This window comes from Salmo salar, chromosome ssa14 (assembly GCF_905237065.1).
Source record: "Salmo salar chromosome ssa14, Ssal_v3.1, whole genome shotgun sequence".
Taxonomy (NCBI): Eukaryota; Metazoa; Chordata; class Actinopteri; order Salmoniformes; family Salmonidae; genus Salmo; species Salmo salar.
In genome coordinates this window covers 81,778,941-81,795,179 of record NC_059455.1, presented here as the reverse complement: position 1 = coordinate 81,795,179, position 16,239 = coordinate 81,778,941, and the positions used below count along the sequence as shown (strand labels likewise).

General features: G+C 46.0%; 2 protein-coding genes across 3 annotated transcripts in view; both read left to right on the top strand.

Annotated features, from left to right (window-relative positions):
- The first annotated feature begins 122 nt into the window (after window positions 1-122).
- LOC106570431 (uncharacterized) lies at window positions 123-9,445 on the top strand. Its single transcript, XM_014142757.2, has 12 exons — window positions 123-157; window positions 440-525; window positions 713-862; window positions 3,454-3,594; window positions 4,251-4,373; window positions 6,459-6,623; window positions 6,819-6,909; window positions 7,079-7,911; window positions 8,028-8,111; window positions 8,510-8,694; window positions 9,119-9,239; window positions 9,330-9,445. Exons 7-11 carry the CDS (start codon window positions 6,837-6,839, stop codon window positions 9,162-9,164), a joined length of 1,221 nt encoding a protein of 406 aa, XP_013998232.1. The 5' UTR covers window positions 123-157; window positions 440-525; window positions 713-862; window positions 3,454-3,594; window positions 4,251-4,373; window positions 6,459-6,623; window positions 6,819-6,836; the 3' UTR covers window positions 9,165-9,239; window positions 9,330-9,445.
- The window catches only part of LOC106570429 (zinc transporter ZIP4), a 42,425-nt gene continuing 35,369 nt past the window's right edge, over window positions 9,184-16,239 (top strand). The window contains exons 1-6 of one of the 2 annotated variants that reach the window (XM_014142755.2): window positions 9,184-9,445; window positions 13,788-13,908; window positions 14,140-14,249; window positions 14,621-14,785; window positions 15,058-15,220; window positions 15,507-15,661. The gene's annotated coding sequence lies outside the window, so the exon portion shown is untranslated. Of the gene's footprint in view, window positions 9,446-13,787; window positions 13,909-14,139; window positions 14,250-14,620; window positions 14,786-15,057; window positions 15,221-15,506; window positions 15,680-16,239 lie in introns of both variants that reach the window. The other variant, XM_014142754.2, reaches the window with a different exon arrangement.

Below are 16,239 nucleotides of genomic sequence, written 5' to 3'. Positions count from 1 at the left end.
AGAACATCAAAGAAACCCCAACAAGGTAGCTAGTTATCTATTCAATTTCTGTATCATTCATTACTGGAAGACTACAGTAACTAACATATTGTCTTTCCCACTCTGACTTGTTCTATTATTCAGGGTGATATTGACGGAGCCCCAGAAGAGACTAAAAGTAAGTGCATATCAATAATCAACTGACTCCCTGCATTAACAGAACTGAAACACAGGATCAATATATTGCTGTCCTTGGGCTTGTATTCATTAATGAACACTGTAGCAAAACGTTTAGCAACAGATAAACAAAAACAAGTGTTTCTTATTGGACAAATTCAGCTAGGTCTCTCCGTTTGGTCCGTTTGCTTCTACTGAATAGGACACAGGTAGCCTTCTATAGTTCTTGTCAGTTACTGAAATACGTTGCTTTGAATTTGATGTTTCTGCGTGTGTTTCACAGAGTTCTACAAAGAGTATCCAACACTCAAGCAAGCAAATGGGCACACAGACCCAACACCTACCTCACAGACTCAATCATCTGAAAAGGTAGGTTACATTCGGTTCAGTATAATTATATTGTTATAAATCTCAAACTCCAGTTATAATTAGTTAACTGTACTTAAAGGGGCAATTTGAGATTGTTACATACATTTTGGGATTTTTCAAATAATTATTTATACCCATTGACTGCTTTGTTGCAGATTTCCCATTTTAATATGTTTTCTCTTTGAAGGACTCAGGTTGCTGGGGCACTCAGCTGAACCGTAAGAGCATAACGGTGGCTGCCCCCAAACTGACTCTGACAGCCAAGGACAGGGAGTCCTCGGCCCAGTACTTTGGCATGAAGCTCAAGTCAAACCTGGACCTAGGAGCTCTAACAAAGGTACGGTCTGTGTGTGTCCAGTTCCACATGTTGTGTTTTGCAAACTCTGTAGCATAAATGTGATTTGCATGTAAAATGCAAACATCAATTGCAAGAAATCATGAATCAGATGTGGAGAATTTGGAGCTCTGCCATTTAAAATATATACATTTTTCCTGCACTATAAACTGTTTCTAGGAGAGACCGGTTTCTCTGAATAAGTCGTTCACTCCTCGTCGAACACCTCGTCGTGGAAAGACGTCCAGAGCCCAAACCCTGCAGCTGGAGCTGCAGACAGCCATACACTGTTATCCCCTCTGCCAAAGACAGCCATACACTGTTATCCCCTCTGCCAAAGACAGCCATACACTGTTATCCCCTCTGCCAAAGACAGCCATACACTGTTATCCCCTCTGCCAAAGACAGCCATACACTGTTATCCCTTCTGCCAAAGACAGCCATACACTGTTATCCCTTCTGCCAAAGACAGCCATACACTGTTATCCCCTCTGCCAAAGACAGCCATACACTGTTATCCCCTCTGCCAAAGACAGCCATACACTGTTATCCCCTCTGCCAAAGACAGCCATACACTGTTATCCCTTCTGCCAAAGACAGCCATACACTGTTATCCCCTCTGCCAAAGACAGCCATACACTGTTATCCCCTCTGCCAAAGACAGCCATACACTGTTATCCCCTCTGCCAAAGACAGCCATACACTGTTATCCCCTCTGCCAAAGACAGCCATACACTGTTATCCCCTCTGCCAAAGACAGCCATACACTGTTATCCCTTCTGCCAAAGACAGCCATACACTGTTATCCCCTCTGCCAAAGACAGCCAACACACGTCAAGACCCCCTGGCCTCTCCAATGCAGACAGGGACAGAACACCCAGAGCAGCTGCCGGAGGAGCCCTTTGAGCCCTTAACAACCTTCACGCCCTCCAAGCTATGGTCTCCTGCAGCGGGGGCATCTTCATCATACAGACAGACAGGCAGGCAGCAGGGCCCAGCAGCTCAGACAGACCTTCACCAAGAGACTGACCTCTGTAGTCAGCAGCTGGCTGGAGAGATGTCAGGTGTTTGATGAGGTGGGTGACGCAGAGAAGCCGGTTGTGGGTAATTTGTCTCTTGCCGTGGAAGCGGCGATGAGTTCGCTGCACGCCAAAAGGGGAGGCGCTGGCAAGGGAGAGATCGCAGGATGTGCCGCCAGTTCCTTTGTCACACCTTCCAGGCAGAACGAAGGGACAACTCTCCTGGGGGAGAGGGCTTCCAAGAGTACCATGCCACAGGATCTGCCTTCTGACGAGCACCAGCCCCAGATTGGTGGTGGCGTAACGTCTGCAACAGACCCAGCCAGTCTGTGGCCCGCTGGACAACACTCCTCATTAGGGTCTGGCTCTGGAGGAGGAGAGGATGGAGAAACCAGATCAGGTCTCAAAGGACAGGCAGAGGGCGGTACGATAGAAGAGACCGCCGTCTGCACCACCACTGCCAAGAAATCTCGAGTGAGGACCAGAAAGGGCCGGGGAGGAGGGGATGTGGAGGAGGCAAGAGTGTTAACGCAGCCACCGCAGGCCGAAGGTGATGAGCTCGGACTGGAGAAGAAGATTACAAAGAAAAGGAGTGGAAAAAGACAAAGGAATCCTGACACAGATGGAGAGAACCCTGCAGGCACGGAGAAAGAGGAGTGGGTGGTGAAAAAGAGAAGGACAGATAAAGCCCCCCAAGCGAGGAAGAAGGCTAAGACAGGTGATGGCCAGGGGGTCTTGATGTGTGTTGGCTGTCTTTGGCAGAGGGGATAACAGTGTATGGCTGTCTTTGGCAGAGGGGATAACAGTGTATGGCTGTCTTTGGCAGAGGGGATAACAGTGTATGGCTGTCTTTGGCAGAAGGGATAACAGTGTATGGCTGTCTTTGGCAGAAGGGATAACAGTGTATGGCTGTCTTTGGCAGAAGGGATAACAGTGTATGGCTGTCTTTGGCAGAGGGGATAACAGTGTATGGCTGTCTTTGGCAGAGGGGATAACAGTGTATGGCTGTCTTTGGCAGAGGGGATAACAGTGTATGGCTGTCTTTGGCAGAAGGGATAACAGTGTATGGCTGTCTTTGGCAGAGGGGATAACAGTGTATGGCTGTCTTTGGCAGAAGGGATAACAGTGTATGGCTGTCTTTGGCAGAGGGGATAACAGTGTATGGCTGTCTTTGGCAGAGGGGATAACAGTGTATGGCTGTCTTTGGCAGAAGGGATAACAGTGTATGGCTGTCTTTGGCAGAGGGGATAACAGTGTATGGCTGTCTTTGGCAGAGGGGATAACAGTGTATGGCTGTCTTTGGCAGAAGGGATAACAGTGTATGGCTGTCTTTGGCAGAAGGGATAACAGTGTATGGCTGTCTTTGGCAGAGGGGATAACAGTGTATGGCTGTCTGCAGCTCCAGCTGCAGGGTTTGGGCTCTGGACGTCTTTCCACGACGAGGTGTTCGACGAGGAGTGAACGACTTATTCAGAGAAACCGGTCTCTCCTAGAAACAGTTTATAGTGCAGGAAAAATGTATATATTTTAAATGGCAGAGCTCCAAACCCTAATGAGGAGTTGATATATCGTCAGCGACCAGGAGGATGTTGATGTCACAGAGAAGGAAGTGGTGAAGCAGAAACCAAGGGTTCCACAGGAGAACGTCCTAGGAGAGGTGGATGAGGAAGATGTCAAAGCTGCCAGGAACAGAGGGAGCAACACTATGAGACCTAAGTGGGTTATACTCTATATTACCCTTAGACTACTAATATATTTCAACAAACAATATTATTTAGATTTACAAATTCACCTATGCACTTGCGAGAGCCCCTTTAAATACATATTCCTCATTGACTGTGAAGATCAACCTGAAAAAGTTCAAACGTCCAGGTGACTGCTGCTTCAAGTGCGGAGGCACAGGACACTGGGCTATGAACTGCAAGGGCAGAGGTGAGAGGTCACAGGACATACAGTACACGGTCGTGTGACGACTGAAGAATGCTGTAACGACTCACTATGAGCCGTGGCAGCTAAATTAACTTGTTTAGATGATTGGTTCTTCAGAAACTAGTCTCATTTACCACGTCATGCTTATCTTTACTAAGTTGATATATAAAATACTGTGCTAAACGGTTTTCTTTGATGCACCTGAGTTCTGTTGAGCAAGGTCAGGTGCAACATTATAGAACATTCAGATAGAAATGTATTTTGTTCAACAGATCTGATTCTCTGTCCTATGCAATAGTAATTTCAGCACTCTACATTACATTTCTGTCTGCAACATTTTGTAAATTTCTCCCTATTGAATACATCCCTGTACCATGTGAATGTTATATATTGACTGTTATATAACCCCTAGTTAACCTTTTGTGTGCCCCTCCTGTTTCCAGTTGCAGCTCCAGTAGACAGTGCTGCTGCTGATGAGGCGTCTGCGGTTGAGGAGGAGCCCTTTGAGCTGCCAACCTTGGAGGAGGTTGCCCGGGCAACAGGAACTCTGCGTTCCGAGCCTCTGGGTATGTCATTGTCACCCTGTCTGGTGATGAGATTTACTTTAGTGAAAATGTTGAGGCAGATTCTCCCTTCAATCTCAATCAAAATATTCCCAATATACATACCAAATGGCACCCTATTCACTATATTGTGCACTACTTTTGACCTTAGCCCTATTGGCCCTGCTCAAAAGTAGGGCTCTGTGAAGGGGATAGGGTGCTATTTGGGACACGCATACTTTGAAGCATTACAATAAGATAAATATACACAAACTTTGTAGAAATGTGACTGATTAGAATCCTCCCCATACACTCAGTAACTTTGTTGATCCAGTTGATATAGTTTATTGATAAGGGAGGTTCTAACAGTGTATCTGTCAGCTGTGAGTATTTCACCCAAGTCTAACTCCCTTCAGTAGCCCAGAATATCTGTTTCACTAGTAGAAACACAAAAAATAAATTCTATGAAATATCTAAAAAACAATATAACAACAACACACACACACTTTGGGTTACATTGGGCTAGTCCTGTGCCTGTGATGTTAAAAGCAGTCTTTTATGGTGAAGCCCTCGGGCCCTGGCAGAGTGTCTACCCAGCACAACAGAGTGGAAACGACCCGTCTTTCCACTCTCTGTAATACATCGCCACTCTCCACATGTCTGAACGCAGGCCCCAGACATCCCAACTGGAGATAAAACCACAACTCCAAACTCAAGCGGCTGTTTAGTTTAGCTGGATACAGTCTGTACTGTAAGGGATCGGAGCCCGCAAGATGTGTCTAGCATGGACTTAAGGGGGGAAAATGTCACTGGTAAGACCAATCACGGAGGGTCCCCACGGAACGCTCAACACTCATTTTCATAGCACGCCATGTGTCCCAAATGGCACCCTGTTCCCTATATAGTGCACTACTTTTGACCAGGGCCCTTAGGGAAACCCATAGAGCTCTGGTCAGAAGTAGTGCACTATGTAGGGAATAGGGTGCAATTTGGGAAGCACATAGAGTGAAATGCAGCCCCATATACAGACGATGTCCAGCAAACGTCGGAGTGATTGTGCAGGCAGAAACAGAGGCCCCTCTAAACCAAGACGGAACAGGCAGACCTACGGTTTAAAACTAGATGAGCATAACAGCTCCTCCACTGTCTGGCAAAGCAATGATGTCATGCTACTAAACTAACCTGCATGCCAAAAGGTCAAAGAGCTCATGCTTGCCCCCCTGCAATTCTCTCACTCCGGTTACTTCCTCCCAGTTCCCTGCCCATAACAACAACTGATTTAGGCTCAGTTTCTCCCGACTCCAATACAAACCTCAGTCATAACAAACTCGACACCAAAGCTGACCCCTAGACCAGTGGTGGAATTAAGTCATTACAGCTCTGTACGTGAGGTCCCTCTGTCGATGGTTACGTCCCAAATGACACCCTATTCCCTTTATATTACACCCTATTCACTGTATAGTACACTTTATTCCCTTCATAGATACACCCTATTCCCTGTATAGTACACCCTATTCCCTGTATAGTACACCCTATTCCCTTTATAGGTACACCCTATTCCCTTTATAGGTACACCCTATTCCCTTTATAGGTACACCCTATTCCCTTTATAGGTACACCCTATTCTCTTTATAGGTACACCCTATTCTCTTTATAGGTACACCCTATTCTCTTTATAGGTACACCCTATTCTCTTTATAGGTACACCCTATTCTCTTTATAGGTACACCCTATTCTCTTTATAGGTACACCCTATTCCCTTTATAGGTACACCCTATTCTCTTTATAGGTACACCCTATTCTCTTTATAGGTACACCCTATTCTCTTTATAGGTACACCCTATTCTCTTTATAGGTACACCCTATTCTCTTTATAGTATACTTTTTTCCCCTTTATAGTATACTTTGTTCCCTTTGTAATACACCCTATTCCCTTTATAGTACACTTTATTCCCTTCATAGGTACACCGTATTCCCTGTATAGTACACCCTATTCCCTGTATAGTACACCCTATTCCCTTTGTAGTACTCCCTATTATTTTTTATAATTGTAAAATAAAGGGAGTAGGGTAACATTTGGGACGTAACCTGTCTATCTCTGTTACACAGTGGCGCCCCCCAGTGTTAAAGAGGAGAATGAGCGTCAGGGAGAGAAGCAGCAGGAGGATGGTGATGAGGTCTTGTTGAATGTGATCAGGCCAGACTACGAACGCCCTCCCCCTCCGCCCCCCATGCAGCCCCTCTACCCCCTAGGGGAGGACGGCAAAGTGCAAGGTACCCTGTTTTTTTGTTTGTTTGTTGTAAATACAATTATTCAATTAATTGTTTCTAGGCCTAGTATCTGCAAAGTACAACTGCTTATGTAAAAAGAGCTTTATAAAATACATTTGATTTAGTTGATTGATTCAGCAAATTAAATAATTAGTACGGTAGGGTTTATATACCTATTTTCTTACTTTGTTTCTGCAGCGGCGTGTTCTGAAGTTTATGAAGCACTCAGACTTTGGGTACAAGTCTTTCAGACCAGGGCAGGAACAGGCCATCATGAGAATTCTATCAGGTATGCAGGAAGAGGGTAAAACACAGTGAACAGAATTATACAGTACTTCATTTACTACCTCAGTAAATTGATATTGTCGAGATAGAACAAGTGGTCGCTTCCTCACATAAAGATTTGTGTTTGTTACAAGCATGATGCTCACTTTGTGTGTGTGTGTGTCCCTCTCCAGGTCTGTCCACTCTAGTGGTGCTCTCCACAGGCATGGGGAAGTCTCTGTGCTACCAGCTGCCTGCCTACCTCTATGTCCAGAGGTCCAACAGTATCACTCTAGTGGTGTTCTCCACAGGCATGAGGAAGTCTCTGTGCTACCAGCTGCCTGCCTACCTCTATGTCCAGAGGTCCAACAGTATCACTCTAGTGGTGTTCTCCACAGGCATGTGGAAGTCTCTGTGCTACCAGCTGCCTGCCTACCTCTATGTCCAGAGGTCCAACAGTATCACTCTAGTGGTGCTCTCCACAGGCATGGGGAAGTCTCTGTGCTACCAGCTGCCTGCCTACCTCTATGTCCAGAGGTCCAACAGTATCACTCTAGTGGTGCTCTCCACAGGCATGTGGAAGTCTCTGTGCTACCAGCTGCCTGCCTACCTCTATGTCCAGAGGTCCAACAGTATCACTCTAGTGGTGCTCTCCACAGGCATGGGGAAGTCTCTGTGCTACCAGCTGCCTGCCTACCTCTATGTCCAGAGGTCCAACAGTATCACTCTAGTGGTGCTCTCCACAGGCATGAGGAAGTCTCTGTGCTACCAGCTGCCTGCCTACCTCTATGCCCAGAGGTCCAACAGTATCACTCTAGTGGTGCTCTCCACAGGCATGGGGAAGTCTCTGTGCTACCAGCTGCCTGCCTACCTCTATGCCCAGAGGTCCAACAGTATCACTCTAGTGGTGTTCTCCACAGGCATGGGGAAGTCTCTGTGCTACCAGCTGCCTGCCTACCTCTATGCCCAGAGGTCCAACAGTATCACTCTAGTGGGATCACCACTGGTATCTCTTATGGATGATCAGGTAACGTATCTGCCCCCTAGTTATACAACACATTATTGATACGGACACTGTCTTGTGAATGTCTCAATAAAGGTCATTGAATGAAATACTGCCAGGTAATGATTTTGTCTCCTTAGCTATCTGGACTCCCATCCAAACTGAAAGCAGCTGCTATTCACTCCAATATGTCTAAAAAACAGAGGGAGGCAGCCATTGAAAAGGTACTGACATCCGATTACAATCTGCCTAGTTAAACTATGCTCTATCTAGTCCTAAACATCGACTTCCTCTCTATTTTTGCATAACGTTTATATATGTCAGATTTGAACTGAATGAAATATGCCACACGCTTTTATCCAAAGCGACTTAGTCACGCTTGCTCCACCATACCAACTGAGCTGTTAATCATGTTGATCTGGCGTTAGGGTGCTATCTCTCAGTGGTGTCTTTTCTCATGCATAACCTGTCTGTGTGTGTCATCTGTCTGTGTGATGCCATGGAGCTGCTACTACAATGGTGTCAGTCATATTTGCATTGATGTTGGTGGTGATTTGCATCACAAAGTTTTCTGATTTGATTGTATATGCTTTGGGTATCTCTGTCTGTGTGTTCCCTCCAGGTTAAGGCAGGTGAGGTCCATGTCCTGCTCCTGTCCCCTGAGGCGTTGGTAGGTGGAGGTCACTCTGGCTCTGGCTGTCTGCCCCCAGCTGACCAGCTCCCCCCGGTGGCCTTTGCCTGTATTGACGAGGCCCACTGTGTCTGTGATCCCACAACTTCAGGCCCAGCTACCTGCGTCTCTGCAAGGTGAGATCTGGTCATTGACCACCCAATATATGATAAACAGCAACTGTCAAGTAAGTGTCAGATCAAAGAAGAGCAGAAGCTCTGTTCTTTCCACTTAGGTTCCATGTCTGCAAATGAACCATTGTAACTCACTGTCAGGAATCCCTAAATCCACTCTCAACTCACAAAACAAGCAGAACCAAAGATTTTTGTTAGGAGCAAATGTTATGCCATCTCTTCTCTCATATATAGAACCGCCAATGGCCTCTGTGTTTATAAAACATTTGTTAACTAATTTAAAATGAATATAATAACTCAATGTTCTTTAAGTCCTTTGCTAAATTAGGAGCATGTCTCTTACCATTATAGCTGTACATGGTTACACACATACAGTAAATGCCATTCTTCCCCTCAGTGTTGAAGTGCCCTCTTATTGTATGTTCAGTCTCCTAGGTGTTGAGGGACCGTCCAGGTCATCTGCACACCGCTAGACGATATTAGCCTGCTGAGCTAAAGCCTGGGCATTACTGTAGCTCAGGGAGCTAACGCCAGTCTTCATGTCTCAGGTAGGTACCATCTCTGTTCCATCTCCTAGGTGTTGAGGGACCGTCTGGGCGTGCGTTGCCTGCTGGGTCTGACTGCCACCCTGTCCACAGCCCTGGACATCGCTCAACACCTGGACATCACTGACCAGGACGGTATCGCTGTCCGCTCAGCCGCAGTGCCTCACAACCTGCAGCTGTCTGTCTCCATGGACCGAGACAAGGACCAGGTAGGATAGCAACGCATGCATGCATGCATGCATACATACATACATACATACATACGGTTGAGGTTAGGGATGTGTTGACATGCAAATACTTGTAATCGTATCCATAAATTGACAGTTGATAGTCGGATCAGATGATACTTGTAATTGGAAAAGAATGAAGTGTTTTAATATGCCTAAATAGATGATGGAAAAATACCTCCCTACACGTTCTCACTGCAAAAAATCTGCAGATTAGTATCAGCGAGCGGAGGGGTGTGTGTCTGTCCTCAACTTCCAGCGGACAGCCAAGTTTGCTGTTACTTAGTCAGAATGCGTGCCAACGTTTCATATTTCTTCCCTAACCTTGTCCCACTTGTTAGATATTATGCTCATTGATAAATTGATAGCAAATGTCCTCACCATGTGATTAATCATAGTAGGTGGCAGCAGCAATCCAACTGATCAGACCAGAGACATATGATTCTTAATTTTCTAAATCGTTCAGTGGGGTCTTTCTCATGATCATGTGAAATTATGAAGTGAGTGGACGGAGAAATACAGATTCACTCTATCCAATCAGAGCAGCAGGATCAATGTACAGCCCGCCCTCCTCTTTACCGACAGGCAAACTAGCACGCACATGACTGGCTCTATTTTTGTCATTTTTACCCCCTTTTTTTCATGATATCTAATTGGTAGTTACAGTCTTGTTCCATCGCTGCAACTCCCGTACGGACTCGGGAGAGGCAAAGGTCAAGAGCCGTGCGTCCTCCGAAACATGCCCCTTTTAAGCCACACTGCTTCTTGACACATTGCCCGCTTAACCCGGAAGCCAGCCGCACCAATGTGTCGGAGGAAACACCGTACAACTGGCGACCGTGTCAGAGTGCATGCGCCCAGCCCACCACAAGGAGTCTCTAGAGTGCGATGGGACAAGGACATCCCGGCCGGCCAAACCCTCCCCTAACCCGGATGACGCTGAGCCAATTGTGCGCCACCTCATGGGTATCCTGGTTGTGGCCAGCTGCGACACAGCCTGGGATCGAACCCGGGTGATGCCTATTGCACTGCGATGCAGTGCCTTAGACCGCTGCGCCACTCGGGAGGCCCGACTGACTCTAGGACAGTACGTATAGTTTAGAAATTGTGACTGACTGACATGAGAAACATGCTTGGATTATGGATAATTACAAAAAATACTAATCGTATCCAGAAAATGTCCCATATCTGTTACGATACTCGTTTTGTCTGAAGGTGTTTAGTGTAGTGAAACATTCAGAATGTTCAGAACCTAGAACTGTAATAGATAGATCTGACACCATTCACTATTTTACATCAGAAATGTATTGTAGAACAGATACTCAAATTCAATCAATCAAATGTATTTATAAAGCCCTTCTTACATCAGCTGATGTCACAAGTGCTGTACAGAAACCCATCCGAAAACCCCAAACAGCAAGCAATGCAGGTGTAGAAGCACGGTGGCTAGGAAAAACTCCCTAGAAAGGCCAGAACCTAGGAAGAAACCTAGAGCGGAACCAGGCTATGAGGGGTGGCCAGTCCTCTTCTGGCTGTGCCGGGTGGAGATTGTAACAGAACATGGCCAAGATGTTCAAATGTTCATAGATGACCAGCAGGGTCAAATAATAATAATCACAGTGGTTGTTGAGGGTGCAACAGGTCAGGAGTAAATGTGAGTTGGCTTTTCATAGCCGATCATTCAGAGTATCTCTACAGCTCCTGCTGTCTATAGAGTTGAAAACAGCAGGTCTGGGACAGGTAGCACGTCCAGTGAACAGGTCAGGGTTCCATAGCCGCAGGCAGAACAGTTGAAACTGGAGCAGCAGCACGGCCAGGTGGATTGGGGACAGCAAGGAGTCATCATGCCAGGTAGTCCTGAGGCATGGTCCTAGGGCTCAGGTCCTCCTCCTCCTCAGAGAGAGAATTAGAGAGAGCATACTTAAATTCACACAGGACACCAGATAAGACAGGAGAAATACTCCAGATATAACAGATTGACCCTAGCCCCCCGACACATAAACTACTGCAGCATAAATACTGGAGGCTGAGACAGAAGGGGTCAGGAGAAACTGTGGCCCCATCCAATGATACCCCCAGACAGGGCCAAACAGGCAGGATATACCCTCACCCACTTTGCCAAGCACATCCCCCACACAACTAGAGGGACATCTTCAACCACCAACTTACCATCCTGAGACAAGGCCGAGTATAGCCCACAAAGATCTCCGCCACGGCACAACCCAAGGGGGGGCGCCAACCCAGACAGGAAGACCACGTCAGTGACTCAACCCACTCAAGTGACGCACACCTCCTAGGGACGGCATGGAAGAACACCAGTAAGCCAGTGACTCAGCCCCTGTAATAGGGTTAGAGGCAGAGAAAGGGGAACCGGCAAGGCAGAGACAGCAAGGGCAGTTCGTTGCTCCAGTGCCTTTCCATTCACCTTCACACTCCTGGGCCAGACTACAGTCAATCATAGGACCTACTGAAGAGATGAGTCTTCAATAAAGACTTAAAGGTTGAGACCGTATATCTGCAACATTTGCGAGTGTGTATCCTGTGCAGACCAGGATGCAAATATTATGTGTTTTCTTCCAAAGACTTTGATCATTTGATTGAGTCTGCCTGGATGGAGTTTTCAATTTGGGACTATGTCATCGCTCATCCGTTCCTTAGGCCAGGCAAGCCCAATCAAGCAGAGCTAAACTATTTGAAAGAAAACGAATAGGGTACGTTCGTAAATTTACTGTGTACTCCGATTTCAGAGCACTCTCGTCTGAGTACCAGAGCGCAGAATAACTGATGAATTTACTAATGCTCAACACCCGTTGAATATGGCCGGTGCCAGTAAACGTCGGCAAAAAATATTGCCAGCAGCACAGTTTCAGTCGCCAACACTCAGGATAACATGAAAACAGCCTAACCAGCTCTGCTAGGGCGAGTAAAATGGTCAGAGTAAGGTGAGTTCATTTTTGTCTGGAAGTAGCTTGCAAGCTAGCCAACTTTAGCCAGTTAGCTTGGGTGCTTGAGCTCAGACCGCTTGGATCAACCCTACTCCTCTGCCAGAGCGTCCAGTTTCCCCTCCCGAGAGCGAAACGCTCTGAATTTATGAACAGACAATCTGACAACACTCTAAATTTACGAACGCCCAGAGCGCACTCTGGCACTCCAGAGTGAATTTATGAACACACCCATAGTATCAAGATTATTGTACTCGCACTTGCGCCTAAAAATAGATGAAAAGGTATGAGCACATGGAGAGTTGTGATTTATAGCAAAAAATAAATGCTGCTGTAGCTATTTTAAAAGTATTTCTGCCATTTTGTTTCATAACTGGTCGCTAATCACACAAAGAACTATGTGGAGTCCCATATATGTCTTAGGTCTCTCTTTATGTAGTGTTGTGGTGTCTCTCTTGTCGTGACTTGTGTTTAGTTCTATATCCCCGCAGGTGGCCTTTTGGTAGGCCGTCATTGTAAATAACAATTTGTTCTTATCTGTCTTCCCTAGTTAAATAAAATAAAAATATATATCCCAACTCGCACACGGCAATAGTGAGTGAATTGCTGAAAGATGAATTTTTAGAAGAGCCCAGACATAGAAGTTTTGTAGACTTTCGGTTAAGTTCAACAGTGTGACTTTGTCCCGTGTTTCTTAGTTATGTACATAGTTTTGTTCACACGCTAGGTTGTTTTTCTATGTTCATTTGAGCTTGCTCAACTGCTAGCAAAGAGACAGGAGAATCTCATCTCTCACAGACGGTCATGTCTTGAATGGATATATTTTCGAGTCAAAACCCTCAGACCGATGCTGCATTCAAGACAACTGGGAACTCGGAAATCTCTGACTTGACGACTCCAGTGCGTTCAAGACAACTGGGAACTCGGAAATCTCCGACTTGACGTCTCCAGTGCATTCAAGACAACTGGGAACTCGGGGAAAAAGCGAGCTCCTGACTTGGAACTGGGAATTCCAAGTCAGAAACTTGTGCATCTTTCTAGAGTGCTGACTTTACGACCTGAAGATCACTGACATCATGATTTTCCCGAGCTCCCAATTGTCTTGAAAGCACCAAGACATGTGAGTTCCCCATACCACGGTAACCTCCCACCTTTGAAAGGGAAAGCTGAAAATGTGTCTCACCTAAGTGACTCAAGTATTTGAGGATACATTGTGCTTGATTGAGCATGGAACACTCCAAAAACCTTTTATTCATTAACTTTTTGTCATTTCTTATCATAAAAACACTCTTCCTCAAATACTTTCATTCTGCTCCTAAATGTCTTTGTGTGCTCTTACATTTTTCAACTGAAAAAAATGTAAAAATAATGATGGCGAACAGGAAGTGGAAGAGGAGGGGCCAGGGGGAGGTGGTGATTGGCCCACGACTAGGGTGTGTCACACCCATGAGAGGGCCATCCCTATGCAGGACACTGTGGAAGCCCTGGACATCACTGAGGAAGGTGAGTACCTCACTATACCTAGCACAGGACAGGTGAAATATCTTGTCTGTTGTTTAATTCAATAAAACGGCCAATTGTGTCACAGTAAATATGTCATTAGAATGAAATCCCACTTTAATTTCTCTTTTTCTGTCAAGACCAGTGAGTCTCCCCACCTGCCCGTCAGACATCAGAGTAACAATGTAACTTGTAAGTCAGACTGTGTCCCCTCTGTCTCTGTGTGTCTGTCAGGTTTGGCGACTCTGCTGTGCTACCTGGAGCTGCATCGTCTGCTCCACCCTCTCCGTCTGTAAGATGGTCTGTTACAACGGCCCTCAGCAGCTCTGCAAACTCACCAAGATGTAGGGCAACATCACAACAGCCGGCTCATGTTCATTCATTAGGGCACACCGTATATATTTCTTTTTAAACTGTGTGCATTTTCAGTTTGCAGAACTCACTCTGAACACATGGCCAGTCTGTTACAGTAGACTGTTTACCTGTAAGAAACAAAGTCGTGTTGGATAGGTTGTGTTTGTGTACAGTATGTAGGTGTGTATTATTTGCTCATGTGACGTTTTTGTGGTCAGGTACATTTGTCATGTGGTTTGTTATTTTCATGTTAAGGCAATAGATGACTAATGTTTACCAGGTGCTTAAACCACTTTGCTGTAGATAAGTAATGTTTATGGTGAGGGGTGTTGATGATGGGTGTGTGCCGTCTGATTGGCAGCTGCCCACCTGTTGCCGTGGTGTTGGCCTGGAAACGGATGGCAGGGGAGCGAGTGGAGGCCTGTGATTCGCTGGACTTTGACGTGGTGGAGGTGGCAGACACTATGGGCTGGCAGCTGGGTCTGGTGAAGAGAGGTCTCAGACAACTACAATGGGCCACAAACAGGTGTGTGTGTGTGTGTGTGTTTTTATGGTTGAAAAAATGTACACTACAGTGGAGCATAGTCAAAAGTGTGTATCACACATAATTGTGTGCACTGGTTATTAAAATGTGTTAATAAACCATAGTGAGTCACATTCTGCCTGAATGAGTGTTACATTTTGATAAAAATCCATTCAAGTTAAATAATTATACATCTCATATCTCCGTATCATATATATCCTGTCTTGTGGAGTTGTCCAACCTGTCCTTCATCGAGTATATCCTGTCTTTTACAGGAGTCTTGGTGGAGTTCTCCAACCTGTCCTTCTACTTCCGTTCCTACGGTGACTTGACCCCGGATGAGATGGACCGAGTGTGTAAGTTCCTGTATGGCAGGGAGGTGGCCCAGGAGAGCACCAAGCTGTACCAGCTCAAAGCCTGCTTCAAGGCCTTCCGCAGGTCAGCACTGCACTACACTATATACCACTATTAAGAACTCTAACCAGCACTGGGCTACACAAATATAGCACCAAATTATACCATAGAGGAACATCTAAAAGGTACTGAAGAGGCTTCTGGTTACCAGAGTTACATGGCCTGATAGGCCTGGTATTGTAGCTGTTAACCCAGTGGTGCTTGGAGTATGTTTAAAGACATTGATATTTCTAGATCAGTTTATGCTAAGGTTCATCTTTCAGGTGATGTGTTTATTACTCTTTTTGTCACACTGTATGCCTCTCTGCAGTGTCGCATACAAGAGCTGTAGTTTCTGCACAGACGAGCTGGAAGAGAGGCGAAGCCTGAAGCTGAAAGGGCTTCTGTGGGATTACTTTGACAAGAGGAGAGACTTGGACCTGAGCAGGAAGTACCAGGAAGAGAAGGATGGAGAGGACGGACGAGGTGTTGATGAAATGCAAAGTTTGTTTCTCCTAAGATTCCGTGATGGTTTTTACTGGCTGTAAAGCTAATGAAGCTAATGCCTTGATCTAATACTAAACGAAGTACACTTACAACTGAAAAATATATGGCACATGGAAACCAAACGAGGGGGGTCTATGGTGATAGGTGGGATGGGCTGAGAGTGGGTGAGGGGTGGGATTACAGAGTTTATGTTTGGTAATGTATTATTGTTATGGGATTGCTGTATATAAGTACTGTGTATGTATATTGTGGCAGACCAGGGGTTTGGTCAAGGGGCCAGCAGACTTGCCCACTGCAACCTTGGCCATCCTTCCCGTAGTGCCGTCCGTTCAAATGTACAGAGGTATGTTTCGATTTCATCATCTTCTGCTAGCTTGATCAAAAACTGGTTGGGATGTGATAGAGGAGACGCTCCTCCTTGCAGCTTCCTGACTTCCTCAACGAGGAGGACGTTTTGTAGTCGCTGTTCCTCCAGCGTTCGTTCCTGAACCGCCTGTTGTGCTTGTTGGGCCCAGACGAACTGAGCTATCAATTCATCCATGCTGATGCTGCGTAAA